The sequence below is a fragment of the Notolepis coatsorum genome (genome assembly GCF_963971535.1).
Source record: "Notolepis coatsorum genome assembly, chromosome: 8".
Lineage (NCBI taxonomy): Eukaryota > Metazoa > Chordata > Actinopteri > Aulopiformes > Paralepididae > Notolepis > Notolepis coatsorum.
In genome coordinates, this window is record NC_140172.1 from 25,507,545 (window position 1) to 25,523,417 (window position 15,873).

Sequence of the window (15,873 nt, forward strand, 5' to 3'; positions counted from 1 at the left end):
CTCCCACCCTGCTCCCCCCACCCTGCTCCTCCCACCCTGCTCCCCCCACCCTGCTCCTCCCACCCTGCTCCCCCCCACCCTGCTCCTCCCACCCTGCTCCCCCCCACCCTGCTCCCCCCCACCCTGCTCCTCCCCACCCTGCTCCTCCCCACCCTGCTCCCCCCACCCTGCTCCCCCCCACCCTGCTCCCCCCCACCCTGCTCCTCCCACCCTGCTCCCCCCCACCCTGCTCCTCCCCACCCTGCTCCTCCCACCCTGCTCCCCCCACCCTGCTCCCCCCCACCCTGCTCCCCCCCACCCTGCTCCCCCCCACCCTGCTCCTCCCCACCCTGCTCCTCCCCACCCTGCTCCTCCCCACCCTGCTCCCCCCCACCCTGCTCCTCCCACCCTGCTCCTCCCCACCCTGCTCCTCCCACCCTGCTCCCCCCCACCCTGCTCCCCCCCACCCTGCTCCCCCCACCCTGCTCCTCCACACCCTGCTCCTCCCCACGCCCCCACCCTGCTCCTCCCCACCCTGCTCCCCCCCACGCCCCCACCCTGCTCCCCCCCACCCTGCTCCTCCCCACCCTGCTCCTCCCCACCCTGCTCCTCCCCACCCTGCTCCCCCCCACCCTGCTCCCCCCCACCCTGCTCCTCCCCACCCTGCTCCCCCCCACCCTGCTCCCCCCCACCCTGCTCCTCCCCACCCTGCTCCTCCCCACCCTGCTCCTCCCCACGCCCCCACCCTGCTCCTCCCCACCCTGCTCCTCCCCACGCCCCCACCCTGCTCCTCCCCACCCTGCTCCTCCCCACCCTGCTCCTCCCCACCCTGCTCCTCCCCACCCTGCTCCTCCCCACCCTGCTCCTCCCCACCCTGCTCCTCCCCACCCTGCTCCTCCCCACCCTGCTCCTCCCCACCCTGCTCCTCCCCACCCTGCTCCTCCCCACCCTGCTCCTCCCCACCCTGCTCCCCCCCACGCCCCCACCCTGCTCCTCCCCACCCTGCTCCTCCCCACGCCCCCACCCTGCTCCTCCCACCCTGCTCCTCCCCACCCTGCTCCTCCCCACCCTGCTCCCCCCCACCCTGCTCCCCCCCACCCTGCTCCTCCCCACCCTGCTCCTCCCCACCCTGCTCCTCCCCACCCTGCTCCTCCCACCCTGCTCCTCCCCACGCCCCCACCCTGCTCCTCCCCACCCTGCTCCTCCCCACCCCCCCACCCTGCTCCCCCTCACCCTGCTCCTCCCCACCCTGCTCCTCCCCACCCTGCTCCCCCCACCCTGCTCCCCCCCACCCTGCTCCTCCCCACCCCCCCACCCTGCTCCTCCCCACCCTGCTCCTCCCCACCCTGCTCCTCCCCACCCTGCTCCCTCCCACCCTGCTCCTCCCCACCCTGCTCCTCCCCACCCTGCTCCTCCCCACCCCCCCACCCTGCTCCTCCCCACCCTGCTCCTCCCACCCTGCTCCCCCCCACCCTGCTCCCCCCCACCCTGCTCCTCCCACCCTGCTCCTCCCACCCTGCTCCTCCCACCCTGCTCCCCCCACCCTGCTCCTCCACACCCTGCTCCTCCACACCCTGCTCCTCCCCACCCTGCTCCTCCCCACCCTGCTCCCCCCCACGCCCCCACCCTGCTCCCCCCCACCCTGCTCCTCCCCACCCTGCTCCTCCCCACCCTGCTCCCCCCCACCCTGCTCCCCCCCACCCTGCTCCTCCCCACCCTGCTCCCCCCCACCCTGCTCCCCCCCACCCTGCTCCTCCCCACCCTGCTCCTCCCCACCCTGCTCCTCCCCACGCCCCCACCCTGCTCCTCCCCACCCTGCTCCTCCCACCCTGCTCCTCCCCACCCTGCTCCCCCCACCCTGCTCCTCCCCACCCTGCTCCTCCCCACCCTGCTCCTCCCCACCCTGCTCCTCCCCACCCTGCTCCTCCCCACCCTGCTCCTCCCCACCCTGCTCCTCCCCACCCTGCTCCTCCCCACCCTGCTCCCCCCCACGCCCCCACCCTGCTCCTCCCCACCCTGCTCCTCCCCACGCCCCCACCCTGCTCCTCCCACCCTGCTCCTCCCACCCTGCTCCTCCCCACCCTGCTCCCCCCCACCCTGCTCCCCCCCACCCTGCTCCTCCACACCCTGCTCCTCCCCACCCTGCTCCTCCCCACCCTGCTCCTCCCCACCCTGCTCCTCCCCACCCTGCTCCTCCCCACCCTGCTCCTCCCCACCCTGCTCCTCCCCACCCTGCTCCTCCCCACCCTGCTCCTCCCCACCCTGCTCCTCCCACCCTGCTCCTCCCCACGCCCCCACCCTGCTCCTCCCACCCTGCTCCCTCCCACCCTGCTCCTCCCCACCCTGCTCCTCCCCACCCTGCTCCTCCCCACCCTGCTCCCCCCACCCTGCTCCCCCCCACCCTGCTCCTCCCCACCCCCCCACCCTGCTCCTCCCCACCCTGCTCCTCCCCACCCTGCTCCTCCCCACCCTGCTCCCTCCCACCCTGCTCCTCCCCACCCTGCTCCTCCCCACCCTGCTCCTCCCCACCCTGCTCCCTCCCACCCTGCTCCTCCCCACCCTGCTCCTCCCCACCCTGCTCCTCCCCACCCTGCTCCCCCCCACCCTGCTCCTCCCACCCTGCTCCTCCCCACCCTGCTCCTCCCCACCCTGCTCCTCCCCACCCTGCTCCTCCCCACCCTGCTCCTCCCCACGCCCCCACCCTGCTCCTCCACACCCTGCTCATCCCCACCCTAATCCTCCCCACGCCCCCACCCTGCTCCTCCCCACCCCCCCACCCTGCTCCTCCCCACCCTCTGGTGCCCCGTCGTTATGAAAATAGCTAGAGTTGCGTGTGTCCTGCACTACTTCTCACAGCCATCCTGTTGTACCCGTCTGTCTCTGTTCCTCAGACCCGGGTTGAGCATGAGGAGCTGAGGGAGGACCTCTCTGAAGTGACCGCTCGACACAACTCAGTTCTCGAGGAGAACCAGAGACTCCGTGCCAAACTGGAGAACTTAGAGCAGGTCCTAAAGGTACAGCTGTGTGGTCAGACCAGTCTTTACTTCGTCTCAGTCCATTCTTGAAATGTTCCCATCAGACTTGGCTGACAGAAGGAGCACGTTCAGTGCTAGAAAAGATGCAGCACTGAACGGCACAGGAAGTCCTTCATTCCAACAGCCATCAGACTTTACAATGCATCACTGCGCCTCAGTCACTGCATCACTGAGCACAGGGTGACAGTTACTATCTTCCTGGGCCCTCATGCATCAACGTGGACTTTGAACTTGACCTACTTCCACACGTAAGCACGGAATGTAGAACTAGCGTACGCACAGGGAAGTCGGCATTCATCACACGTGCGTACGCAGGCTCTATGGTCCTCCGTGTTGATGAATACCACTTTGTTCTACCGTCAATGCTCGTGCATGATTATCCATATATGGTCATGAAAATGAGGAAACACCCCCCATGGGATGTGAAATAATGGACCGACCCGAGCGGGACTCCGAGAAACTCCACGGAGAATTCACTGCTGTCGAACCAAGAAGACACTATCGCGTATTATGATTTATGGGATAAATAAAAGGCGGACTTGTAAACGGTGATGTCAGATATCAACGGCTCCCTAAAACCATTGCTGCAATTCTGCCTGGACAGCTCAAAATACTAATAAAGACCGTTCGTTGACCACTGTTTGGCGCTGGTTGTGTGTCATTATAACCGTGCTGTATGAATGCCTTTATTAGTTGTGTTCGATTGGCTATATGATTTTTAGAGGCATCTATTTTGTTGTCGGCTAATAAAGACCGCGCTGGAATATGACTGCCTTTTCCCGTGTTGTTTGATTAATACCCACGGATTAAAGTTCTCCTCAATTCTATTCCAAATCGCGATGGATCTCCCGTCAATTTTCTACCTGCTGCATATGATTTCTAGAGGCATACTACAATCTATTTTGATGTCAGTATTGGGTAGCCTATATAAACAATATAATACGAGAGCATAGAACAATGAATCTCACTGCATGTATGATGTATCCTGCCTTTCAATACATGAACTTGAATCCCATCATATAGTCTGTCCACTATCTGCATGGTGTCATTGCAATGCGTTTTCTATTCTTTCTTGTACAGTAAAAAGGGGGAAGAACACTATATTCATATGACTTATTCTGCTTACAGCTTCGAAATTCCACTTGTTTCGTTTAACGTAAAGCCTTTTAAATATAATCAAAACGTTCCCGTGTTTCGGCGGTCTGTGCGCAAAATAATAACGAGTTGAGCTTTATGATTTATGATGAATTGAAAATGGGGGACCCTGATGTAAACAAGACGAAAGTTGGTCTGCATCCCCAATTAACAATTGTATGTACTGAGCTGTACTGTACTGTACCCATTCTGCAATCTGTTAATAAACTTTTCAATCAATCAATCAATCAAGCTACGCGGAGCGCAGTCAGTCAGTAGCCTACACCCCGTATATTCCGATAACGCTATATAAACCATGAATGAATGAATGAATGAAAACTTTATTAACAGATTGCAGAATGGGTACAGTACAGTACAGCTCAATACATACAATTGTTAAGGGGATGCAGACCAGAGAAAGACTTTCGTCTTGTTTACATCAGGGTCCCCCATTTTCAATTCATCGTAACATATATGACATGCTGCATTCATTCTGAGAGAAAGATCTATTATTCCAAATGCTATTTATAGGGTTTTGACCATAATTACACTACTGTTGCTATCTTACAATGAACTATAATGAACTACGGTTCATACAGAACATCCAGTGTTATTATGCACAGAAGCTCATTTCCTTGTTGTAATAATATATTCTACCACTGGGAGCTAGGTACGCCAGGTCTGAAATGTGCGTAGATGTACGCACGAAGTCAAGTTCAAATCGAAATTGATGAATCCCACTCTTTGCTTAGAAATGATCGTACGCACGGGTTACGCACAGATCTGTGCGTAGAACACGTTGATGCATGAGGGCCCAGACTTTTACTTTTAAACCCACATAGTACAATTTTACACTTACTGTATATTCTGGATATTTTTACTGTATATTTTATATTAGGATGTAACATAGGAACCCCGGAGCGGCTAGATTCGCCTGTTCGAGTCCAGCTCACAGCTCCGGGGTTGTCACCAGCTTGGCTGGCCGTTCACACTAATACAATTGGCAGTATTAGAGGGTGGGAGAAGCTGGCGGGGTGGGTCCGGGTCGTTGTAAACAGCGACTCCTACAGTTTGGTCGGGGCGCCTGCTAAGCGCGGATAGGACTTGAGTGGGATAGTGTGATCCTTCCACACGCTACGCCCTCTCAATGAGAATCCGCGCTGCCAGGTGAAAAGAAGCGGTTGATTGGCTGGACGTGTGTCGGAGGAAGCATGTGATAGCCTCCACTCTCCCAGACCGACTGTGGGGGGTAAGTGCGCAGCGACCAGGAAGGGGATTGGGAATTGGCATAACGACTAACATTGGGATGGGAGAAAATCGGAGGAAAATGGAGGGGGAAAAAGATCAATAAAAGAAAAATAATAATAATGTAACATAGGAAATGTATATCCCGGACCATATTTTTAGGGCTGACCCCTATTAGTCGAATAGTCGACTAATCGGTCGAAAGGAGCCGTAGTCGACTGCCAACCTCTTAGTCCAGGGGTCGGCAACCTGCGGCTCCGAGGCCGCATGCGGCTCTTTAGCCAATCAGCTGCGGCTCCCTGGACCAAAAAAAAAAAGTTTACATTTTTTTTTACTTTAAAAATATATATATATATATTCTTTTTGAGATCGATGTCATACTGTGACACTGAAATGAAAAAATATTTCATCAACTAAAATATTTCATCAACTAAAATATACAGTGCGTCACACCCCGCCTCTCCCTGCCGTCTGCAAGGGGCTAATCTTGAGTTTCCGACCCCCCAGTAAGCTAACCATGGATCAATCCAAAAAAAGTAAAATCTGAGGAAAATAGAGGGTTTAATTCAGCGTGGACAGATTAATTTGCTTTCACGACTGCGGATGCAGGCTTACCTGTATGCTTGATATGTGGTGAGAAATTTGCGAACAACGAAAAATTTACTTTTTATTTTATAGATTTTCACAAATAAGGGAAGGACTCTAATAGAGCTGCATAGTTCAGGGTTTTATTTCAAAGTAGGTCTACAGATGCCAGTGTTTTTTCTCCTTTTCTGTGTTTTATTTCAAAGTAGGTCTACACATGGTAGTCTTTTTTCAAAGTGGACTACTTTTTATTTTATAAATGTTCCACAAATAAGGGAAGGACTAAAATATACCTGAATAGTTCAGGGTTTTATTTCAAAGTCGGTCTACAGACACCAGTGTTTTGTCTCCTCTTCTGTTTTATTTAAAAATAGGTCTACACAGCCAGTATTTTTTCTCCTCTTCATAAGAGTTTGAGGTTTTCCTTTGTTATAACAGGTAAAAACAGCAATAAAAAGATTTTTTTTTTCTTTTTGTTGCTTTATAATCACGTGAATGCAACAAACTGTGTGCTATAAGTATAAAGTATAATAAATCGCAAATTACTTTGGGTATGCAATTGTCAGGTGTTTTATGCTAAATGTGGGGTATGCTTGGGGATATATAAAACGTTATACACTGTGTTATCTTCATTTTAAGGGTAAATAGGTTGTGCGGCTCCCTGAGCATTTTATTTTGTGGGATGGGGGGGAAATGGCTCTTTTGATAGTAAAGGTTGCTGACCCCTGTCTTAGTCGAATACAAAAAATAAATAAAAAAATTAATATTTTATTTTTATTTTATTTTATTTTATCATTCTTTCCAAAAGAAAAGAAGCCTAGAAGCATGGCTAACGCTAATGGCATGCATACCAGAGGCCAACTGCCTACGAAAACAGGCAGAGAGGCACTGAAAGAGGATTTCACCCATCTAATGAACACACTAGACTAGACAAATATCAAGATGTATCCATCAGTGGACCAATTGCATGCTTTTGCAGAGGACAAGAAGCCTTCAGTCGACTCCTTCAGACATTAAGCACCCCCACAGCCCAAATGGAATGATAAAAAAAAAATTATAAAAAAGAAATATATATATTATACTTTTTTTTTTGTTATTATTTTTTTTTTTATAGTCGACTAATAGTCGACTATCTGCCAATTTCGTCCAATCATAGTCGACTATCCAAATCCTTAGTCGGGGACAGCCCTACATATTTTATTCATAGGCTTATTTCTATTCTTATTTGTGACTTTTTGTTTTTGTTTATCTAAATGTTTACTGTTTACTGTGAGCGATTTGTAGTGCCAAATTTCCCTCGGGATGAATAAAGTATTTCTATTCTATTCTATTCTATTCTATCAGTGCAGGGCAGAATGATGACCGTGGTTATGTTTTCTGTGTGCAGCATATGCGAGAGGTTGCCGAGCGAAGGCAGCAGCTGGAATTGGAACATGAGCAGGCACTGGCTATCCTCACGTTCAAACAGGACGAGGTCAAACGCTTACAGCGGGTGAGGAGCACAGCCTCTCTATTCTCTCATCATTCACTAGTCATAGAACCATCATCAGTCATAGAACCATCCTGGACTGTAGTTATTAATCAGTCATAGAACCATCCTGGACTGTAGTTATTAATCAGTCATAGAACCATCCTGGACTGTAGTTACTGATGATCAGTCATAGAACCATCCTGGACTGTAGTTACTGATGATCAGTCATAGAACCATCCTGGACTAGTTAGACTAAAAGTCAGTGGTTCTACAATTCCACTAGGATTAACTATACTCTTTTCACTGTCTTTCATCCTAATTATGTGCAATAGAGATTTTGTCCAGCAGGAGGCAACCTTTGGGTACCGATAAATGATAAACTTTTGGCGGGAGAGGGCCTTGCATCAGAAGTGAGTGAGTCAGCAGCCTACATAGTATTAATGTCAGCGGTCTTTGTTTTCTAATCGTCAGGCTCAGGTTTTCGCCAAGAGGGAGCATGAAGGGGTCGTACAGATGCTGGAGGTGAGTGTGCCTGGTGCATCAGTACGACTTGAAACTTTAAGAGATCATATACAGTACATAATGCCATCTGGTAGACACTCCGAAGTGCCTTGCTTTTTGGCATCAGATGGGCCCCAGTGGGAATCGAACCCCTACCCCTGGCAGTGTGTTTAGTGCCGTGCTGCTGTACCCACTGAGCGACACAGGACCTACACAATGTTCACAGGGTTCGCACAAGGTCCTTGAAGTGCTTAAAGTGCTTGATTTGGGGGGGGGGGGGTCAAGGCCTGGAATTCCTTGAAAACAGCACATTTTTTAACAAGGTGCTTAAAAAGTAATTGAAATTATTTTTAATTGAAATAAAAAAAATTAACAGCATTTAAAAGTGAATTGTATCCTTTTAAATGCCCTTTTAAAATGGAAAATAGTGCTTGGAAAAGTACTTGAAAATCATTGAATTTCATTTAGCAATATCTGTGGGAACCATGTGTTCATCACCACGATGTGGAGGCCTGGGGTTTCTGGGATAAAGGACCCGACTGCTCTCGTAATGTTTCCATCAGGAAGTGACTCACGCCCCCACCTTATTGGTGTTTGTGTGTTTCTCATCATTCTGTATTAACGTCATAGACTCTACTGTCAGGCAGGACAAAAGACTGGGGGTCTCGTTCATTATTGAGACAGGTACATCTCTGCGCCCCACTGCTGAATAAAAAGAGTATAACTATGTAATCTTTGCCACGGCATCAGTATGAATATATAAGCAGACCCTTTGTGTTGATCTAAACATCTGGCAGTGAAACGGTTACAGAGAGATATGTGCGCTTGTGCTTGTTGTTGTTGTTGTAGTACTTAGGGGGCCTGGTTAAAGATAACCATTTGAACAGATGGCTTCTTCACTGACTTGTGAAGTTTGTGCGAGGGAGCATAGCACACCTTGCACGCTAGATTAATCCAGGCAATCTATGACAATAAAATACCCCCCATCTGTCATATTAGGTACCATATAAAAAAAAAAGGATGAAAGGATAACCTTTCATTCAATGCTTTATTTATCCTCGAATAAGGCAGTTGAGGTTTCCCTCATTTACACTGCCGTGGAGAATAGAGATGTTAAACCATCCACGCGTTAGTGGGGTATTGATTTTTAGCAAGGTTTTTACAAAGAAAACATTTGACAATCATCCAGAGCCTTATCTTTCAGTGTTTAGTTATGTTTCATCTGTCTGCTATGCCGTGTGTTGTGTCAGTGGAGTGTGTTCCTGTTTGGTTATGTTTCATATTTTGTTTTGTGTCGGTGGAGTGTGTTTGGTTATGTTTCATATTTTGTGTCTGTGGAGTGTGTTTGGTTATGTTTCATATTTTGTGTCTGTGGAGTGTGTTTGGTTATGTTTCATATTTTGTGTCGGTGGAGTGTGTTTGGTTATGTTTCATGTTTTGTGTCAGTTATGTGTTCCTAAATGAAACGTGTATTTGATTTTAGGATTTGACTCAGCTTGTGTTGGAGAGGGAGCTGGTAGAGTACAGTCACTCCTATTTTTGGAAATGCTCTCTACTCTTAACTTTAATCCTCTCACTTTGTCTCTCTCCTCCTCTCACTCTCCCTCTCTCTATATATATATAAATATATGCAGTATGTCCATCATGGGAGAAATTCTCTTTCCCTCCATAGAGCCCTAACATGTATTATGTATAAATTCTTCAGTCGATTCTTCAATCAACAGCGAGTGATTCCATTAGGAAACACTAGAGTTAGTCTCCTGCTAAAGGACACATGTTGGGTGTGGAGGGAACAGAGACATTCTAATGATGACACACACACGACATTCTAATGATGACACACACACGACATTCTAATGATGACACACACACGACATTCTAATGATGACACACACACGACATTCTAATGATGACACACACACGACATTCTAATGATGACACACACGACATTCTAATGATGACACACACACGACATTCTAATGATGACACACACACGACATTCTAATGATGACACAACACATGACATTCTAATGATGACACACACGAGATTCTAATGATGACACAACACACGACATTCTAATGATGACACACACACGACATTCTAATGATGACACACCATCATCCCTGTACCCAAAAAATCTACGCCCGCTTGCCTCAACGACTACCGCCCTGTAGCCCTCACCTCCATAGCCATGAAGTGCTTTGAGAAGCTAGTGAAGGGCTACATCTGTTCCTCCCTCCCCATCAACCTGGACCCTCTGCAATTTGCATATCGCCCCAACAGGTCCACGGAGGACGCCATAGCCCATGTGCTGCACACAGCAGCATCACATCTGGACAAGAGGAAGGGGAACTATGTGAGAATGCTGTTCATCGACTACAGCTCAGCATTCAATACCATAGTCCCCTCCAAACTCATAGCCAAGCTCAGGGACCTGGGCTTGAACTATGACCTGTGCCAGTGGGTCCTGGACTTCCTGACGGGCAGACCCCAGGTGGTAAGAGCCGGCAACTGCACCTCCTCATCCATCACGCTCAACATAGGGGCCCCCCAGGGCTGTGTTCTGAGCCCCCTCCTCTACTCCCTGTACACACATGACTGCGTAGCACAGCGGAACAACAACACCATCATCAAATTTGCTGATGACACAGTAGTGGTGGGCCTGATCTCTGCCAACGACGAAAGGGCCTACCTGGAAGAGGTAGAGAACCTGTCACAGTGGTGTCAGGAGAACTGCCTCTCCCTGAACGTCAGCAAAACAAAAGAGATGATTGTGGACTTCAGGAGGTCGGGGGTCAAGGACTACAGCCCCCTCAGCATCGACGGGGCACCAGTTGAGAGAGTGAACAGTTTCAAGTACCTCGGAGCCCACATATCCGAGGACTTGACATGGACCACACACATTGACAGTGTTGTGAAGAAGGCACGACAACGCCTCTACTTCCTCAGGCGCCTAAGGAAGTTCCAAGTCAGTCAGAAGATCCTTAGGAACTTCTACTCATGTACAATAGAGAGCATCCTGACCGGCAACATCACCTCCTGGTTTGGGAATAGCACTGCACAAGACCGTAGCAGACTACAAAGAGTGACACGTTCAGCCGAACGCACAATTAGAGGGGGGCTTCCCACCCTCCAGAACATTTACAACAAGCGGTGCAAGGGGAAGGCTAAGAGAATTATTAAGGACTCGAGCCACCCGAACAACTGCCTCTTTGAACTGCTGCCGTCAGGCAAGCGATACCGGAGTCTTATGGCGAGCACAGAAAGACTCAGAAGGAGCTTCTATCCCCAGGCCATCAGGCTGCTAAACGAACAATAATCGCTAAACGAACAATAATCACTATGCAACAACCATCAAATGCACACAGCACACACACCCACACGCACACACACACTCACTCAAACAAACAACACACTGCAGCACCCACTCTCCACACTTTAGATCACACAAACACACTTACACTTTATATTTATTGATAAAGGATTTGCACTACAACTCGTACACCTACTGTGAATTGTACCTAAACTGCACCTTGTCCATTTATGCCTTGCACTATATAGTATTGTATATTAGTACACTGCACAGTATTGTATATTGTATGGTAACTACGTCTACGAACATTGTACATATGTCTAAACTGAACACTGTGACCTCTTTTTTTTCTTCTAATTTTTACTATGTTTTTATTTCATACTTATCTTGTCATGCACAGTCTCTGGAGCGCAACAGTAAGAAGCATTTTGTACAAAAGTATTCTGTACTTCTGTATGACAACTATTAAAGAAACTTGAAACTTGAACTTGAACACGACATTCTAATGATGACACACACACGACACTCTAATGATGACACACACGACATTCTAATGATGACACACACACGACATTCTAATGATGACACACACGACATTCTAATGATGACACACACGACATTCTAATGATGACACACACGACATTCTAATGATGACACACACGACATTCTAATGATGACACACACGACATTCTAATGATGACACACACACAACATTCTAATGATGACACACACAACATTCTAATGATGACACTCACACGACATTCTAATGATGACACACACGACATTCTAATGATGACACACACAACATTCTAATGATGACACACACGACATTCTAATGATGACACACACACGACATTCTAATGATGACACACACACGACATTCTAATGATGACACACACACGACATTCTAATGATGACACACACACGACATTCTAATGATGACACACACACGACATTCTAATGATGACACACACAACATTCTAATGATGACACACACACGACATTCTAATGATGACACACACACGACATTCTAATGATGACACACACAACATTCTAATGATGACACACACACGACATTCTAATGATGACACACACAAACACACACAGGGCCTTCTCTCCTACATCTACTCTTAATGGACCCATCTCAAACCCCGCCCTATTTTCTTGATCCTCCAATCACAACTGTCAGAAAAGAAGGTTTGAGGGTTTCAGATATGTCCGTCGCTGTGTGTTTCTAATGTTATTAACATGTTAATTAACATTAACTTCTTGGATTGCGTCACAAGCATGTGCTTGATTTTAAAGAACTTTTTTTCTTTTCCTTTTCTTGCATTTTGTTCCTCGCTAATCAGAATACTCTGGACTGCATGCAGGTATTATCAGCAACCCTTCACCCCCCTCGATACCTGAAGCCAGATCCTTTATATCTTTAGATGCCTTTTAGATCTCTCCTCCTACCCTGTTGTCCCCTCCATATGTTCTGGGCATAAAGACGGTAGGCAGGGGCTACAGATGGAAACTAGCTCATTAGCTAATTCTGGCACATTTACATTGATGTGGAAACTGAAGATGTTGATTAATGTGCACTGTCCCTGGGTAAAAAATAAATAAACTTAAACTTAAGAGTTTACATAGAGTTACAGAATCAGAATCAGAATCAGAAAGGTCTTTATTGCCAAGTTGTTTTCACACACAAGGAATTTGATTTGGTCGTTTTCGGTGCGACATTAACAGACAGACAATAACGGACGGATAATAAAATAAAAATGAAATATGAACTAAATTAAGGTAGAACCACAATAGAATAGAATTATGAAATAAAAATAGACCAGGGCTGTACAACTGTAAAATAAAGAGGTGGAGTAAAACAAAGCACAATAGAATATAGTATAATTATAAGTAAAAATAGGCCAGGGCGGGCCGCCCAAGTGGCGAACCATGTAACGCGCTGCGTCCGATTCCCGGACCCGGTGTCATTTGCAGAATGTCTTCCCCCCGCTCTGTCTCCCGTTCTTCCTCTCTCTCTCTCTCTCTCTCTCTCTCTCTACTGGACTGCCCAGTAGTAAAAAGCTAAATAATTAATCTTAAAAAAAGAAAAAGAAAATAGGCCAGGGCTGTACAACTGTGCAAGATGTTGTCAAGTATATACACTAATTAGAATAAAAATAACAATTCAAGTCGGATGGGGTATTTAGCAGGGCTGTGCAATTGGGCAGTTATGTGCAAAAAGTATGAACAGTGAAGTATGAACAGTGAAGTATGAACAAGTATGTTTTGATTGTATATACAAGTATATAGTCCAGTAGGGGTGTGTTAACACAGTGAGGGGTGTCAGTGAGGTTACCGAGCTGCCCTGTAATGTCTTTTTTCTTTTTTTAGGCAACAGGTTATAAGTGTATGTTTGAGAATCAGGCCACAGCCTTCTGATGCTGCTAGATTAGAATGTGTCTGTAGCACCGATAGCAGCCCTGCTCATTAGTCAGCAGACTTGCTCAATGCGCTAAGATAGAAGAAAGATTAATCACAACATCCTGGTTTTGGATCCAGCCCCCCCCCCCCCATGTCACCCTACACTGTCACCTAACTTTACTATCTAGTAAAAGCAGAAATGTATTCAAATATCTAGGGAAAGGATTGAAGAAATAGTTACCCTGGATTGTTGCCAGCTGTCAACCTACAAAGTATTCTAATCAAATGGCTCAATTGGGACAGATTATAGATAATTTTATTTATTTCAGATGATTTATTTAGGGGTTTGTCCTATCCTATCTGTTATTGATCACAGGGTCGTGGCAGATTTTTTTTACCAATGCAACTCAGTGCACCCCTAGACAGAGAGATGAGTGTTGTCGTGTGCAGCCTAGATTCGGTGTCGGTGCATGATGTTTCACAGGAAACTGTGTTGTTGAGACAGTTTCACGTCAGAAACTGCCAGGAAACTCCCACCGCAAAGCGAGAAGCGAGATCAGTCACTGATAGAAAGCCGGTGTTTTGATGAGAGGCTGGTGCTGCGGCTTCTCACTGTAGCTCCAATTCACCGCCAAGCTGACGGGACGACAGCAAACCCTGCTACTAGGGTTGGGTACTGTTCACATTTGAACCGATACCGGTACCGGTAACCTGTGAATCGATACCGGTACCCAACGGTACCTTTTTTCTGTACTTTAGTCTCTAAAAATTTTATCTACCTACCTCGGTTGTAAAAAATGTGTCCAAACTTCAAATGATTTATTATCATTATTATTTATTTAGAACAATTTGTTAATATATATATATATATATATATATATATATATATATATATATATATATATATATATATATATATATATATATATATATATATATATATATATATACACACATATCTTTAAATAAAAAATTATGTTTTACAAAATAACAAGTATAAAACGATTAAACAAACCACTCTAGCAGCAATGAACTATTCTGCAGAACTAAAAGGTACACATCTACAGTATATATTTAAATAAATAAATAAATAAAGGTATTGTATTTTACAAAATAACAAGTATAAAACGATTAAACAAACCACGCAAGACAATATAAATAACTACAATCAGAATCAGAATTAGAATCCGTAACCAGTAACCACACGTTTTCGGCTTGCCATTGCCCTGACTGCTTTGTTGTTGTTGAGTCAAGTCAAATCCTAGGTAAGCGTGTATTGTGCGCGTGAACGTTGACATGAACGTGCGGCACACTTCATACTAGGTTTCGTTTCACGGTAAAAAAAATTTTTTTGCATTACCGAAATGTGCCACCGGTGGATCTCACGTGAAACGGTACTCGGTAGGTAGTACCGACGTTATTCGGTCGATACCCTTAAAAGTACCGGATTCGGTACCCATCCCTACCTGCTACCCCCAACAGTCCTGGTCTACCCCTCCGCCTCCTACTGTCTCTCTCCCCTGTCACAGCCACCCTACTAAGACCCTTTACAACTGATACCTGCTTTTTGTTTCCCTCCTTTTTTGTCTTTTCATTCACACCTTTAGTTCTTAGTGGTTTGTGTTTGCAGTTAAAACATTTTAGTTTTGTTTTTGTTTTGTCACTGGCACAGTTATGATGTCCATGTCCTGTGGAACAAAGCCAGAAATATTAGAAATGTATAGTAGAATATCGTTAGCCTCATACGATAATTGCCTAAGTAATTTTTCAAGATTTTTGGAAAAGAAGAACAAACAAATTTTTCAGTAAATGTGTACGAGTTTTTAATTTATATTTTGAAAATAAGTTCCACAAGGTGTATCAACAAGTTTGCAAAAATACAAAAACACAACAACCATTACGTAACAAAATAAGGTGACTTTTAAACTAAATATGTCGTGACTTAGGCATTCTTTCCTTGTACATACATACATACTAAGGCAGTTGTTATACTTGCCTAAGTCATGTGATCGCCGTCTGTGTACGTAACGTTAAAAATGCACAAGTCACACGAGTGAGTTAGGCAGATGGGGATTTTTTTACGTAACAAGCGTTCGGATTGGCTGAGGACATAGGCACTAAGCCAGGGTGATGCAGCAGTGTGAGGAGATTAGTTAGGCAGAAATCTCAATTTGGCCCAAAAAATTACTTAGGCAATTAT

General features: G+C 47.1%; 1 protein-coding gene across 1 annotated transcript in view; it reads left to right on the forward strand.

Annotated features, from left to right (window-relative positions):
* Window positions 1-15,873, forward strand: part of tspoap1 (TSPO associated protein 1) — a gene marked incomplete at both ends in the record, with an annotated part of 203,051 nt that overhangs the window by 130,985 nt on the left and 56,193 nt on the right. The window contains 4 exons of the mRNA XM_084320339.1: window positions 2,871-2,993; window positions 7,366-7,470; window positions 7,921-7,971; window positions 9,434-9,466. Coding sequence (XP_084176465.1) covers window positions 2,871-2,993; window positions 7,366-7,470; window positions 7,921-7,971; window positions 9,434-9,466 — 312 coding nt within the window. The remainder of the gene's footprint in view (window positions 1-2,870; window positions 2,994-7,365; window positions 7,471-7,920; window positions 7,972-9,433; window positions 9,467-15,873) is intronic.